We start from the raw sequence: 16,006 nt of genomic DNA, 5'->3' as shown, positions 1-16,006 counted from the left end.
CGGCATCCGTTATGAGTCACTTCCGCGACACTCAACGGCGAAACACGGGGACGGAAAGAGCGATTCAAATGAAAGGGATGCTCCTGATCCACTTAAAGTCTTTCCCCATCCCTATAATTACCGGATGTGTACATTCAGCGGTCATAAGAGGTTTACTTTCTTCTGTCAAGGATTCCTCGTTCACCGTTATCAAGAGTCTCTTTGTCAGATTGTGATTTTAACCCTTTGAGGGACAGAGGTTACGACAGTGGACAGCTAATCATGTTATCGGGTTAGAGGGTTCATGAAAGGGTTAAAGTTGTACAGTGGTACCTCGACTTACGAACGTCTCTTTTTATGAAATTTTCGACTTACGAAACGCCTATACAGGAAAGTATTGCCTCGTTACGAAAATAAATTTTGAAATACGAAAGGTAAAAATACAGCGTGGGCTGCTACTCGCGGCTCTGACTTTCCTGAACGCAACATACTTGTAGCTGCTCTGCCATTGGCTATTACCCTGCATCATCCTGGCTTCTCATTGGCTAAGCGGGACCTCTACTGTATTGTCTATGTGTGTAGATGAATGAATAGAAATGTGTCTATGCAGCATCCTCGTCATTCGCCTCTTGGGCCATGAGGCGTTCTCTAGTTTTACGTAAATGTGAATCGCTCAGAAAAAGTGATTACCAGTCGGGTGATTGCTCACTACGCTGATGTTTGCCTTGGACATTCGCAAAAGATTGTTCAAAGCCGACAAAAGCAAACGCCCTTGGATCAGTTCTTGACAAAACACCAGGCAAAAACCTCTTCTGAGAGAGAACATGAACTAAAGAAGGCCAAAAAAAGACAAGTTAAATAACCATTTTTATTCTGTTTTTTTTTTTTTTTTACATTATGGACAACTCTCATTCATTGTGCAATAATCTAATTGTAACATGTATTTGCGACATATTTGGTCGCATTTTTAATGCTTTAGAAAACATTTATGTCTGGATTTTGGGGGGGCTTGGAACGGATTAGGGCATTTACATGGAAAACGCGTCTCGACTTACAAATTTCTTCCAGAAGCAATTAATTTCGTAAATAGAGGTACCACTGCACTCTTAATAACGCGAGTGTCTCTTCAGTCACGTAGGATGCCTGACAACCAGTTTGGCATTCTTCCCTACGGTGTGATCTTAACTGCTGATGTCAGGATAGATTCATGAAGAGTAATTCCGCAAGTGAAACTGCACTTAACCAATTTCCCCCATGAGTGATGGCACACCTTCCGCGCGCTACAAGCGCGACTCACTTTCATTAATTCACTGCGCCATTTCGCATTGGCATGCTTGCCCGCAAACGCAGCAGCACGAGGGACATAGGTGCATTAGTTTTGAACTTTATTTTCGGTTTTCTAATTTACAGGAGTGCAGCAGCTACGGGTCTAAACTGAGTAAAACATCGTAGCAAGGATTTATCCCGCGGTAGCAAAGGTGAGGCGTCCCTCATTACCTGTATCAGCACTCGGTGGCTGCTGGCGTAGTTTGCAGGGCCAGGCCACCCCGAGGTCAGACTGGAGGATAATCAAAAGATATAATGACACAAGGAATGTCCCTGAAGCGCAGCCACTGCTCGGGCGGGGTGGTGTGGGCAAAAGGGATCGCTGCCCGCTATCAGACGCAGAACATGGAGGACATACAGATATAGACACGGATGGACCGGTTGTGGAAAAATGCTCCTCGGGTCATTTAAACAGCAACAAGAATACGTACGTTGTCATTGCGCAACACGGTATTCAAAGAAGCTAACCTTGGCTAGTTTTTGCAGGGCACTCCTTTGTGTTGCAGAGTACAATACGCTCGGAGGGGACTGAAATCGGAGCGAGGATTCTTTTTATGGCCACCGCTCATGCTCGCGTGTACTCTATTTAGTAGCCATTTAAGCAGAATATTGACGATAATATTGATCATGTAACAAACAAAAATCCAGACTGACGAATTTTATATTCGTAAACCCTTAATAATATGCGCAGTGCCAGTCCAAACTGATACATTCTCATATCAAATCCTTGGAGTTCAGCCAGAGTGCCCTTCACTGTGCACTGCCAGCTCCGAGAAAAGTTCTGTCATTATGATATGCCAGGATTACAGAAATAGGATTTTGTTTATTGAATGCAACAGATTTTTAATTATTTTTTTTCTGTCTTTGAGCTGCCCGCCGGCAAGTCAAAATCACGATCTGCCAGAGTTCGGGGTGTAATTCCAAAAGCTCGCATTTAGGGAACTCCTTATTACACAGGCTCCAGCACACCCACGAGCCTTCTGAGGATACGCCATTCAGATAATGGATGGATGGAAATCAAATTTAATGGGTGCGTTAAAATTAAGCGAAATAAAAAGTGACTCCGAATCAGATTGATTGGCTAAGTATGCAAAAAAACACACAAGGAATTAACTTTCCCCAGTTATAACCCATCCAGAGGAACATAGACAGTATTTTGCGTACTATAAGCAGTTGCGTCTTATAAGACGCACCTTGAATGAATGGCCCATTTCAAAACCGTTTTCATAAATGGGGCGCACCGCATTATAAGGCGCATAGAATAGAAGTCACGATAGTGGCTGTGGTTGCGTTATGCATCCACTAGATAGAGCTACGCTAAAGGGAATACAATACAATACAATACAATGTTATTTATATAGAGCTTTCACAACGGCTGCATCTGTAACAAAGCGCTTTACTGAATATTTAAAATACTATGTCCAAGAAATCAGAATATCGATCCATACATAAGGCGCATCGGACTATGAGGCGCACCGTCAGCTTTTGAGAAAATTGCTTTGACGTGCACCGTATAGTGTGGAAAATACAGTATCTTAACTTTGGGGTTTTTTAAGTATTCAAGTAAGCATATTCTCATATTTTGGTATTATTTTTACTTATTTTTTCTGGATTGGTAGAACAGGCCTCATAAGCACAATCTCCTTTGGTGCAATTTTCCTCGACTCGCCATGACATGGAAAGCCAGTCAATCCGAAGCCATCGCGCAGGCTTTTTTATGAGGGGATGACCGGTACACTAAGTGCGCTTCGGCCTATCGATCCAGATTTGTAAGATCACGCGCAAGCGCTCGGAAGCCGAGGGCGTGCACTCAGAAATGGGCTCTCTCTCTCTCTCTCTCTCCATGCCGTCTCGGCTCCTGGATGTCCGGCGTTGGCCGGGAAAGTGAAAGACTGCATCAGACTGAGTGGAACCAGTCCACGGTGCCAGGCAACCGACTCTGGAGCTTTTAATGCGATCCCGTTTCACGATAACTGAATGAAGATTGCTTCATGAGTATGAAACCGTAGCCAGCGACTTCTTCTGCGGCCGCTCAGAGTCGTTTCGACCCGAGTGCTTGACTCTTAATTTCCTGAGCATTTTACCGTGTGTCAACCGCATTAGGAAATTCCAGAAAGCAATTTTTTTTCTCGACACTCCGCCGGTGCGCGTCATCAAATGTTTTTGTCTTTTGTTCCTGCGCATTTGACTTCAACAGTGTTATTTAGCTTCGGCTCCATGAATGGATTTACGCATTGCGTTCATCGCCAGCGTCCTTGAGAGTATTGGAAGTAAAGGATACGGCAGGTGCGGCGAAAATAATTGTTCACGTGATTTGTCGAAACTTGACATTACTTGTCTGCGCCTTTTGTTCGATGAAACGAAAACACGGTGCTGCGTGAATGTGTGACGGGACTCGAGTCTATAATTGGAGGCCCTCGGTGGTTTGGGCTGATGTGTCTTTATTGCACGGCAAAGAAATTTTAACTTTCAGACATAGTACAGATAAGGTGGGTGAGATGTGTGGGGTGGGTGGGGGGCATTATTATGCATAGTGAATAAAAGGGATACTTTTTTCTTTGTTTCTCGTCATGTTTTTCCATCTGGTCCCCGTTGTTCAGAAAAAGATGTTTGCGCCGAATGAAGGACATCTGTACGACCGCCATGATCACTTCCGAGAAAATATGATCGTGACGATTTCGGTAAGAAGCGTTATCTCTGCATGCATAAGCCTGTTTAGGATTGAAAGCGGAGTGGCTGTCATTATTTTTATGTCAAACTATGACATCGATGCAGGGGAGCAATTTGCAGATTTATGAAATAAAAAGACGGCACATTTATATCTAAATGGAGACAGCAGAGCACTTTGTCAAAGGTATTCACGATCACATCTTTCGGGCACGGAGCCATTGTGAAAAGTCTCTGCAAAAGGAATCTCACCGGCAGGAAATGATGAAAAAGAATTCATCTGACCTTCCCTCGCGGGAAGAATAAGCAAGGAAGAAAAAGAGGGAGGGGAGGGCGGAGAGTAGAGTGAGGGTGGATGAAGTCAAGGGAGCCATCGGGCTGAAGGGCTTTCATAGAGGCGACCGTCCTAAAGGGAGAGTCGGGCTAATGAGAACTCTCGGTTGGTCGCACACTGGCGCAAGTCGTCAGATTGGCGAGGAAAAAAAGCCCAGAGGAAGGAAGAGAAGTCACGCTGAGCGCCTTGAGTCTGTTCGCCAAAGTCTTCGCAGGAAAAATATACGGCGTAATCCACTTCAGGGAAAGACTTTGAGTATTTGGAGTTTGCAAAGAATAGAAATTCTAATTCCTGCCCGACTTTGATGATTTGGCCTCATTACGTTTCCGTCGTCCATTCCCGCCGAATCTGTAAGCGATGATAAGGAAGACACGTCGGGAAGCCACTTGATGACGTGAGCATTCAGCAGAAGTCATGCGCGTGTGCGCCAGATGAAATTCAAATTGCCGTATTTTCCGGACTACAAGTCGCGCCAGGCATAAAATGCATAATAAAGAAAGAAAATGAAAAAAAACAAGTTGCACCGGAGTATAAGTCACATTTTTTTTGGGGGGGGGGGGGTGTATTTGATAAAATTCAACACCAAGAACAGACATGTCATCTTGAAAGGTGATGTAAAATTAAAATAAAACAGAACAACAGGCCGAATAAGTGTACAATATGCTAACGTCACATGACGCATAAACAACAAACCGAGTACGTGACTGGTATGTCGCACGTAAAAAATTTAAGAGTTCTTCGAATAAAGAACGTGCCAACAAGTTTACCAAATCGCCATTGTCCAAATCGCTGTCAGTTATCATCAGTTGCTTTTCATCAGTTTCCGCCAACGTGGAAAGTGTCAAAATAGGCCTACAGCACCCTCTTGCGGTTAAATGTGGAAATAACACGTGAAATTAATTTCTCGATGGATTATCACGTTCGGGTCCAATGTTTGACGTTTCTTTGGAAGTGATTTGGCGTTTGGTAGGTGGCGGTGACCGATCGTATTCGGGAATATTAGAAGGAATCTGCGTGCGATTTATTTCACATTTATCTCGCGTCACTCTTAATGAGTCTTTGTTGGCGTAAATGAAGCGTCAACAGCTCCGGCCGTGTCTACACGCGGCGATTAGGGGGGCCAATTGTGAAAAGCACGTCAGCTGCGGAATTCAAATAGCCTTTCGAGAGTGATGATTCCGCAAGCCGGTTAATGGCAGATTTATTAGCACGGACTGGATTGCAAACGCCGTCGTGGTGCCGAGCATGAAATTGAATGCAGAAACATTTGAAAATTGGATTACATTTTTTTCCCGCCCCCCAAGAAACGCAGCACTTCACCAAATTGCCATCTTTACATTTCGCTTAAATGAGTGGCGCCGTTAAAGGGCTTTGAACACACTTTATTTTTTTTTAAACACACAATAACCGATCTCATTTTCTTTTGTCTCCGACCTGTCTGATGTAAATCAATAACTCACTTCCATTTCCCCTTGACATCTTGTCTCAGGTGAAAGAATATCGCTCTTTGTTTTGATAGATACAAGCTTAATATGAACTGCACAGCTCGTGGGTTCAATCTGCGAAAATCAGACTTGTGAGAGGTGGTGGTGGGGGGACAGAATTGGCCAGACAGAAAGTGTATCATGTTTTCTCATGAGACGCAGGTTTATTGCTTTGTCACCTATCGATCTGGATTATTACAATGTTTTGTTTTGTTTTTGTCACACACGGTGTTTTTGCTTTGATGAAATGGGTTTTATTATGATGGCGCTATCTTTTCATTTCCTGACTGCATTGTATAGTTGTCGGGGGAAAAAAAAAAGAAAAAGTTGTAAATGCAACATTCATGTCAGGAAATGACAACGGTTATATTTGGAATGAACAAAATACTTTGGATCATGTGAACTGTAACGGTCATCTTTCATATTTTACCCCAGTGAGCTAATATTTACTTTGGAGGTGAAACAAAAAGGGCATCAATATTGTTCGAACATTTGATGTTGTTCCGAGTTTGTTTAGCCCGTCTGAGATGATTCTAGCATCTTAAACGGCCACAATTCTGTTCTTGTGTGTCTCCAGCAGGTGGCAGAAGAGGGTTTTCCCTCCAGCGTGCACACCTGCTGCCAATGTTTTCATGTCGGCCGTGGATTTAAGGACTGACTTATTGCCAAATGAGCAGTCTAATTATTGACCGTGTTTGCTGCTCGTGCTCAAGTGTTGTTTTCGAGACCTTTCGAACTCGTCATTGACGTTTTTGCTCGCTTGTTAAGTATTGCTATTATTTTGTCTTTTCATCTTGCTTTTGTTTTTATTTTGTGTAATTGGACTCGTCATTTCGTTGATATTCCCGGATTTGCTATTCCCTTGCCTTTGCCGACGCTTTTTGTTTATGCCCCCCGACCCCTTGTGACCAGCGATTTACGTTTATACTTGGTCGGTGCGCTTTTGTTAATCAGTAAATATTTTTTGGGGGGGCGGATTTTGTTTGTGGGATCCAAATGCCGTTCAGTCCGTCCGCGAGTTGTGTCACAAACCGCCACGACAAGCCTCACCTCACGTCTCTGTTGTCTCGGAATAGCACTAACACGAGGGGGGGGGGGGGGGGGCAATGGGGGAAATGTAATTATTCTCCTCCCATGGCCCAGTAACCCTTAAAGGTTAATCACGGTCAGTCTAGCCAGCTCTGTCTGGGTACACGGCAGTAATTACGACACCTCATCCCCCCCCCCCCTCTATCGGCCTGTTCTCGTGCCCCGATGTCATGACAGATAATAGATGCGTCTCTCCTCACAATCATTGAACTATTTTTCTTCGATCTGGACATGACCCCCCCCCCCCTTTTTTTTTTTAAACCGCCTTTTTCCCCCTATGTTCCGGGTAGAGATGATGATTTTGAAGGTACGTTATCATTTATGGGCTTGATGTATATTTGGGAAGTAAATGATATCTGTCACTCTTCTGCCAACTTCAGGGTTAAGAGTGCACAATAATTCTGGTCTTGTGTTTCACTATAAAAACTGGTTCATGTGGCCAAAAATGAAAGCTATAACATCAATGACTCTCCCCCCCCCCCCCCAAAAAAAATCCAACATTGTTTCCTTTTCTCAACACCTACCACTCTGTCAGACAAGTTTTTTTTCATCCTTCCTATCTTCTCTGCTCGATCTTCTCACCCATCTATCTTCTCACCTCTCTTTTTTTTTCTTTCCTTCCGATACTTCATCACCACCACCCCACTGCGATCTCATTTCCCTTCTCTCAAGTTCATATCCCAAGTGGTTGCGACTCTTTTTGCCTCGAGCAAAAAGCTCAAGGTGTGCGTGCCCTGGGCATCGAAATACACCGCTTTCACTCCTACCTTTCCAATTGTTATTAAAAAAAATTATAATAAAAAAAGAAAAAAAGTTAAAACAGTGATATGATTTCATGTGCTCCCATAACACAGGAAATAATGCACCGCAATTTGTGGGGAAAATATGGTTGCCATAATGAAGTATATGTTATAATGGTGTTCGTGCTAAACGAAACAAAAATAATAATAAAAATTGGCAAATGGAAAATTAATCACGTGAAAATCGGGATGTTGAAATGTGAACTTTGTAAGAGTGAAAACGACAAGATTTGATTTGCGTGGCACCGCACACATTTTTTTCTGAAAAGCAGAACTATGTAACATGCAGTTATACAACATTCTGCCTTGACATTTGCGAACACATGACGATGCGTCTGCTATTTTCTGAGGACATCTGTGCCAGTCGGTAAATATTATTTTTCCCCTTAATAAATTCAGTCAAACCCGGACCTTAGAATAAGTGGTTTAATAAAGTCAGAAAAGCCAAAGAAGAAGCAAAACACACTCCGACGTCATTATTATTAAATTTCTAAATTGTTTTTTTTTTTTTTTTTGTGCGTGACATATTTTACTCCACAAGTTAAAATGGTTTGACACGTCTTGGCGATCGTAATCATTCCCATTGGCCCTCGTACATACACTTGCTTACGAACTGACTGGACACCTCCCTATTTGCAAAGCTGCGCCTCCCATCCGTACACTACAGTGTAACAATACGACATAAACGTAAACCTCAAATGCAGCAATGAACACTGACAACTCCGCACGGTCATACGGACCAATTATACAAGCCTCTGATCATCCCCCCCCCCCCCCAAAAAAAAAAACAAAGCTATGAAAGCCGCCCGTTTGCGGTTTCATAACCATTCTGATTCATCGCCTCCTGTGGGCTTTGCAACATGCAGCTACTGCCATCACTCCAGATGGCAAGTGTATCAATGAAGCTCCATTTAGTGAATCGTTAGCAAAATGCGAGATGTTTTCCCGGGGGGTTGCCTGCGTGAGCACATTTATGACATACAGCATCGCGATTAAAGCGCTGTCGGTGAGCATGTCGCGTTTGCAAACATTTGAACGGCGGTATATGCCTGAAAAGCTGACCTTGTGTGAGGAGTTGAAGGTTCCGAACTTCCTCCCGGACGCGGAGCTGCAGGACTTGCCGCAGGATGTTCTGTCTCTCGGCTTCTTGTATGATGCCCATTCTCTCCAGCTTTCGGTCTGTCAGTCTCATGAGTGCTCGCCCTAATACATTTTAAAAAAATAAGGTTATGGTATGAAGAAGATCCGTACTACAAAAAAAATGCTCATGTACTACAAACAGAAGCGTGCAGCAGACATTTTTGTAAGTACAATATTTTTGTAGTGCCTTACCACTTGCAACTGGTTTCTATTACTGTACAGTATTCCTTTTCACTGTTGTAATTGTGTGTGTGTGTGTGTGTGGAGGGTGTGGGGGGGGGATCACAATCTAATCATGGTCTGTATTTCTTTAAGAATCGCGGGCTGTTGCGAAAGACGGAGCTTGCCGTAATCATGAAGCAAGTTAGTCAGTTAGCGGGCCCTTTGTAACATGTGCGGGCGTAAGCCGATGACACAATATTTTAGGCCAACAAGCAAGGAATGAATTATTGAGGACCGCATCAACTAGAAATATTACGCGTAGATTAAGTCTGATGCTACTCCATGAAGAAGTATTTGGGGCGTATTTGAGCGTTCGGAAGAGATTTAAGCAAGGATCATTGAAGTTGACATGGATGATTTGCTTCCGCGGGCCACATGAAATGATGTGGCGGGCCGGATCTGGCTCTCGGGCCTCGACTTTGACACCTGTAGTTTAAATAAACTCAAACTAGGACGGCTGTAATATTCTGACCTTGTATTGTCATACAATTTAAAGACATTCTCACACTCTGTTTTGATCAATGATGTCTGACAGTCAATCACACACCATTATACCAGAGATTAAAAAAAAAGAAAACCCCACATACAACAACAACAAATGAATTCTAAATTTTTAAGTACCACACAGGTTTAAATTAATCAGTTCTGAGCACTCGAGTGGCAATTTCCTCGCCAACGAAGCCAACCTTCCACTGAGTGGGAAGAAGAAGGAGTGAGTGAGAAAAGGTGGGCAAACGATGAAAAAAAAAGCAAGCGTGATGTTGGGGGGGGATTACATCGTGTCTGGAAGGCATCCAAAACCATCCCACAAAAATCCATTAAAGCACCATGACTTTTCCATAGTGGCTCATGTTGTGGTGGCACGTTTATAACTGTGTGTCGGGACCGCAGAATCAATAGAAGGTCCATTAGGATCTTTTATTAAAGGTGGAGTTGAACTCACTGATTAAACAGCGGAACAAGAAGTGGGCGGCGGCCACTGTTTTGTTTAACAAACTGCCATTTGGATGAATTTACAAACAAAAGGGTTTGAAATGGAAGTTACGGTTAGAATGCACACAGTAGAAAGTGGATTTCATTCACCGCAGGTTTGAAAAAAAAAAAAAAACATTGTCATATGCATTTCCGATCCGACTTTCTATATGAGTGAGTGCTGAACAACCAATTCTTATGTACTTGCATGATAAGTGAATGGAAATGCGATGGCTTTATCACCCCAATTTTATTCTTTATACGGCTCCCTGCATTTGTCATTGCTCCTTTACGCTTCACTTTTGTATTGAGATGCCTTTTTCCATCATCGTACTCATCAGCCATCCCTGGAATGAGGTAAATAATTTTGGGGGTTTTTTTGGTTTGTTTTTCCAGTTTCTTTGTACTATACATGGGCTAGCTTATTCAAGATGCCAACATGCCGGAACTTTCCAAATGTGCCCATTTATTCACCCTGATTCCTTTTGTTGGGATGGAATTATAATAGGAATATGCCAAACGCAGTCATATGTATTGTAAAATTCACAACCCACCCTAAAACCCCCAAAATGTATGTTGGGGCCCGGGGGGCACAAGTACTGTACCAGATTAATGAGTGGTGTGTCGGCAGCAGTGTTGCACGGAGCCCGATTCATCTCGAGCTCTGGCCAAACACAAGGTACTTTGATTAATGGGATTGTAAAAGTGCATGCACAGTAAGACAAATGTACACAATGAATTTGTCAGATTCAGAATAAAACGCAAATTGGGGAATACACAGACACAGAGTTTACTTTAGGTTGAGGTCACTCTGCTTTGGCCAAATTGTTCAAGAGGGGAGAGCCTCCTATTGGTCAGACGGATAAACAGTAGCGATTGCTAATCTCCAAAGAAATTAGCTCTGAGTTTTTATGCGATGCCGTGTACTTTAAAAAACAAAAAAACAAAAACATACATAGGTTCAGAAAATCATTAATCCAGACTCACACAAAATTGTCCTCGGTTCTTACAGGACATGCCACAAAGAGAGATGCTAACCACTAGCTAGCTTGCGAGCTAATCGGGGCGCCATTTGGCTAACGGACGGATAGCGGGCTCGTTAGCGTCGTCAATCCTCACTTGTGTCGGTTTAAGAAAAACTGCCAAATACACAATATTCAGCCTGTGGCTCGCAGTACTTGATAGATATTTGAGCATGTAATTGCTGCTAATTATAGACCCGGTAGTTATAGTAGTTCTACACCCACAATGCTTTGCATTACAAAGTATTACTGTAGCCTGACTAACAAAATACATTATTTATACATAAAATGACAGCGAGCTGTTCTATAAATGGTGGCAACCAGGGCCAATGCATTTTTGGGGTGAAAACACGTCGGGCTAGCTACCTGAATGCTGTCATGGTAAAAATGCTTCAGGTAAATTGTAAATACGCTACGAGTACTTGCACCCTCGATAACAAACAAACACCAACTGCACTGTGAAATTCAGACCTATTGACAATTTAAGAATTCCACCCTTGGATATTCTATAATCAGTTAAGAATAAGGTCACTGGCCAGGTTTTATTGTTCATGTCGCTCCTCATTAGCGACACCGCGAAACCTTTCACAGTGATCGTAGCAGAAACCAGAAAATGTGCATTTAAGTCAATTATCATGCCACGCTACATACCTTCACAAAAAGAGTCCGGGTCTTGTAATTACAACAGATTAGAGACTAATATGTAATTATGCCTCAACACGCTTTAATGCATTTTTAATGACATCTGGGTGTCTCCGTTCGGGACGGGAGAGAAAAGATCGAGGGAGGCGAAGCGGGAGGATGGGATGCATCGATTTCTTTGGGAGTGGGATCAGGATCTCGGTTGCATACTGAAGTAATTTGCCGTTGAAACTCGTACGCAGTGTGTCTGCACGTCCGTAGGAAGCACTTTAATCAAGAGTCAAAGAACGTCACGTCGAAATGAACCGCGCATCTGTAAACAATTTGCATTTCTGTGGGTGTGTCTATCTGCGCCATTTTCTTTATGTATTAAATTATTGATTCCCCCCGCCCTCCCCCACCCACATTATTTACTCAAACAGAAAGTAGAACTGAACATGCGTATTATTTAAAAGATTGAATTATGGCCTGTATTTTGGTTTGTAATTGCGTTCATTTAATCCGTTGAAGCTTTTACAGCATAATACGTTTTATTTCCAAGCGGGGCATGTGTTGCGTGTGCAAAGGAGCTCCATTTGTCCAATTTATTGCATTCTCTTGAGAAATTATTATATAATGAGGCAGGGTGGGGTTTTTCCCCTCTCCATAATTTGGATCGTCCCAATCGCTCCAGACGGGGAAGGACGCCAACAGGCGCAGCATGACGCATCGTTTTCAGACCGTTTACGTTGAATGCCAAACCCGAGTGCAACCCCCCCCCCCCCCCCCCCCGACTCATCATCATTCTGCTACTCGTCATGACCCCGGAGCGATTTTGCGATTTTACGCTCTTAGATGGTCACCGAATCGAAGAGGCCCTTGAAGACAACAAACAAACATATTAGCATGATCGGTCGCACTCCGAGAGGTGGAGTGCATGGCAATTAACGTTCGTCTGTTGCCATGAGGACCAAAGCGTTGCACGCAGTGGGAGTGGGGGTGGGGGGGGGGGATGACCTTGAGGGATCCTTGTTAGGAAAAATGATTGACGCGGCAAAAGCCGTCAGCGGGAACCGCATTGACGGTTTAAATGAGTCTGTCGGTGGTTGGCAGTAGCCGCAGATTGAAAACGGCGATTGTTTTGAAGGAGATGTGGCAGCAGCAAGACGATAGCTTGAAACAGCGATGCAATAACCAATATGTACTGTGAGCAAAATCGTTACTGATCAAAATAAAAAATAAATAAAATAAAAGTGCGTAGAGAAAACTGGGTGTCAGGCATGAAAATTCCGAACGACAAGTGTGCGACTCTTCATTTTGACAAAATTTCAAAGCAGGTCAGCAAATGTGTCATGGGGTACCTGTGATGTCGTGTTGTTTGAAGGAGTCACTGTAGATCTGATGTTGATTGGGGCAGTGTTTCTTCAGCCACTTGCAAACATCCTGTTGGGTCCACAGGGCGACCGGTTTGGACAGTTTCACATAGCCGGGCTGTCGGGAATAAACCACGTCAGACGTGTTATCATTTGGCGCCGTTTCAGAATGCTTTGCACGTTACAGTGTAATCCTGGGGTGAAGTTAGTGTCTTGTCACTTTTTATTTTGGAAACTTTCAACATGGGGGGCTATAGAAAAGGAGAAATGTTGATATTCAAGCTGTGGGCTGACATTTTAAAATGAAAATAAGCTATTTTTGTAAACTAGTGACTCCTTGCAAAAAAAAAAAAAAGTACTTTATTCGAGTAGACTATAAGTGGCCAGTGGCTGGGCCGCCCGTACGTCATCGTCAGTGCGTCACTTGTTTCAAACCGAAACTGTAAGAAGTCCAGCATAGTTATTTTAAAAGCACTTCCATCACCTCTATTTTAGGACCATCAGATTTTTATTTTTTTTTAACACCCGCCAGATCTTTTTCGGCTTTCAGAACATGCTTCCACCTCACACGGAGGGACAGCGCTGCGTCCATCCTTTCCCGGCAGCTCTACAAGAATCGCTCAGCAAAGACCGCTGTTGTTAGACTTCAAAATGCGACATCCCTGAACATTCGCCTTTCAGCAGGCAGCGAGGCAAAGAATTAAAGTGCTCTTGCCGGCGCTTTTGATTTTAATTGAACGGCTACTACGATCACAAACAAGCAACGGGTGGTGAAAATTTCACAACCGCTGCCTTCCGCTTTAGCCTGCCTTCCGGCTGTGGCGTGGCGAGGCATAGCAATGATATTCCATCCCTCTCTTCTCCACCAAGAGTGTGGACTTGGAAACCCTGGCAGCATTTCTTCTTCTTCTTTTCCTTCCAGGACTCATTCTGACTCCCATTTCTTCCGTAGAGCTCTCATTTTCACCTTCGCTACTGCAGGCCCCGAATATAGAAAACCTCACTCTCCTCTTTTAAATATGGCACCCTGCAGCACTTTGACACCCGTTGCCTTCCGTATTGGCAATTTGTTAAGAGCTGGTGAACCCGCATTGTGCCGCTTCGCTTCTCTGTATCAAAGTATATCAGGTCCGATAAGTCTGTCTTCCAAGCAGGAGGGCAAAGCGACAGATGCCAAACCGAAGTGGGGCGGGCACGAGGCCGTACTGCACTTCATGCGATTGCTTGGCAGCTCGCGTTGCTGCTGATTCTGCAGGGAGGTAAGGACGTGCAGCGTGGATTAAGGCAGAGGGGCAGTTGGCGGTGTGCGGGGGGCGAGGGTGTAATGGAGGAAGAAACCTCATTAACCATTAAACACAGCTCAACTCAGTGTTAACTCATTCACTCCCAAAGACGTTTTTAAACGTCTTTTCAGACTTGGTCCAGAATGAGTTAATTAACCCCGACTCGGGGCCTGAGGCAACAAAGGGTAGAGTGAGGCCAAATACGGAAAGAATCTAGAACAGACTGAAAGAAAGTGGTGTTTGATTGACTGAACAAAACAAAATAACAGAGGGGGGAAAAAAGACTGTATAGCTGCACTGACAGATGAGGCGAAGGGCTGAAAAGGAGGAAATAAAAGAAAACGCCGGTGCCTCACAAACGGATTTGACACAGGAGACTCGTTTTCCATGAACCCATTTGTGAGTCAATGGCCATCTGTGTTTTACATTCTACCCTGATTCAGCCCAAAGCAGCGCTCCTGGGGCTGAGGGAAAGAGCTGAGCCAGAGGATGGGGAGAACACATCAGGAGAGAGAGAGAGAGAGAAAGAAAACAATCATGCTCAAAGAGTTGTTCTCAAGACTGGGCCAATTAGAGGTTTGAGTGACAGAGCAAGGGTGTGAGAAGAGCATGTTCTTTTCCCAAATTGAATAAATCGGTGGCAAACGCGAGTGCGGTGCAGCAGAAGCCGGAGAAATAAGCAACGTAATTTACACACGTGAAAGAGAGACTCGGCAAACGTACTTCGACAAAACATTCCCTGCTGCGTTGTCCTCGGCTTTAATTGATAACCTGAAAGCCCAGCGTGGCTCACCAATATTCGTCACGTTGCCTTAGCAACGCGGCAAGGACACAGTCAAAAATTAAAAGCAAGAAATCACAGCACCTTGGGGGGGCCGGGGGGGGGGGCTACACAACCCTGACATGAACCGCACAAGCACGGTAACGACCGCAAACTACGGTGTAACATACCCAATGGACCGTGTAATTGCGTCAACACTAATACGCGTTTAAAGATCCAATATGGACGTAGTCAGCTAGATGAATCCACAGGCACCTCCCTTTGTGGGCGCGTGCGATTCTGAATTAAATGCACTGTGGCTGAATGTTTAAAATTGGCATTGGCACTGAGCGGAGTGGATTGGATTGCATTTAACTTTTCAATAGCAATGTAATAATTGGGAGGGGGGATTAAATGATGATTACAAAGAGAGTGAATTAAAAAAAAAGATCCATTCAGCTTTTAGAGCGTGTAGACCGTGACCTAAATTAAAAAAAAATATTTCACTGAATAGTTCAATAACAGCACAACTCACTCGAGTCGCCATTACCTCGCCTTCCCTTTTCATCACAATAGTAATTTTTATAGCGACACTGCCACCTAGTGTCCAGTCAGATGATTACAGAAGTGAGACACGTTTCTGAGACAAACAACAAATCCATCGGTCATTTATCATTTTTCCAAGCCACACAGAGCCGCAACGTAAGGATGGAAAAACCGCCGCGGGTTCCCGACCCCTGGCCTAGTGAGACATTTTCCTGACGTTGGAGAATGGCGTGTCATTGCGAACGCATGCTTTTATTAACGAGAAAAGGGGGAATAGGTGAACAAAAGAGTCAAATCTTTCCAATCCTGGGGCTGCTTGGATTTTTTTTTTTTGGGTGACAGCAAGAGTGCTTCAGCATTCCCAAAAAATTATTATTCTACATGATGA

General features: G+C 43.8%; 1 protein-coding gene across 7 annotated transcripts in view; it reads right to left on the bottom strand.

Moving 5' to 3' along the window:
• Nucleotides 1-16,006, bottom strand: part of samd12 (sterile alpha motif domain containing 12) — a 60,004-nt gene that overhangs the window by 33,873 nt on the left and 10,125 nt on the right. For all 7 annotated transcript variants that reach the window (XR_007963336.1, XR_007963337.1, XR_007963335.1 and 4 more), the window contains exons 3-4: nt 13,018-13,147; nt 8,742-8,882 (exon numbers count right to left, since the gene is read on the bottom strand). Coding sequence is in view for 4 of the 7 variants with exons in the window: in XM_052071566.1 (XP_051927526.1) it covers nt 8,742-8,882; nt 13,018-13,147 (271 nt within the window). In the remaining 3 variants the exon portion in view is untranslated. The remainder of the gene's footprint in view (nt 1-8,741; nt 8,883-13,017; nt 13,148-16,006) is intronic.

The sequence above is a fragment of the Hippocampus zosterae genome, chromosome 7, assembly GCF_025434085.1.
Source record: "Hippocampus zosterae strain Florida chromosome 7, ASM2543408v3, whole genome shotgun sequence".
NCBI lineage: Eukaryota > Metazoa > Chordata > Actinopteri > Syngnathiformes > Syngnathidae > Hippocampus > Hippocampus zosterae.
This window is presented reverse-complemented; position numbering and strand designations above follow the sequence as displayed.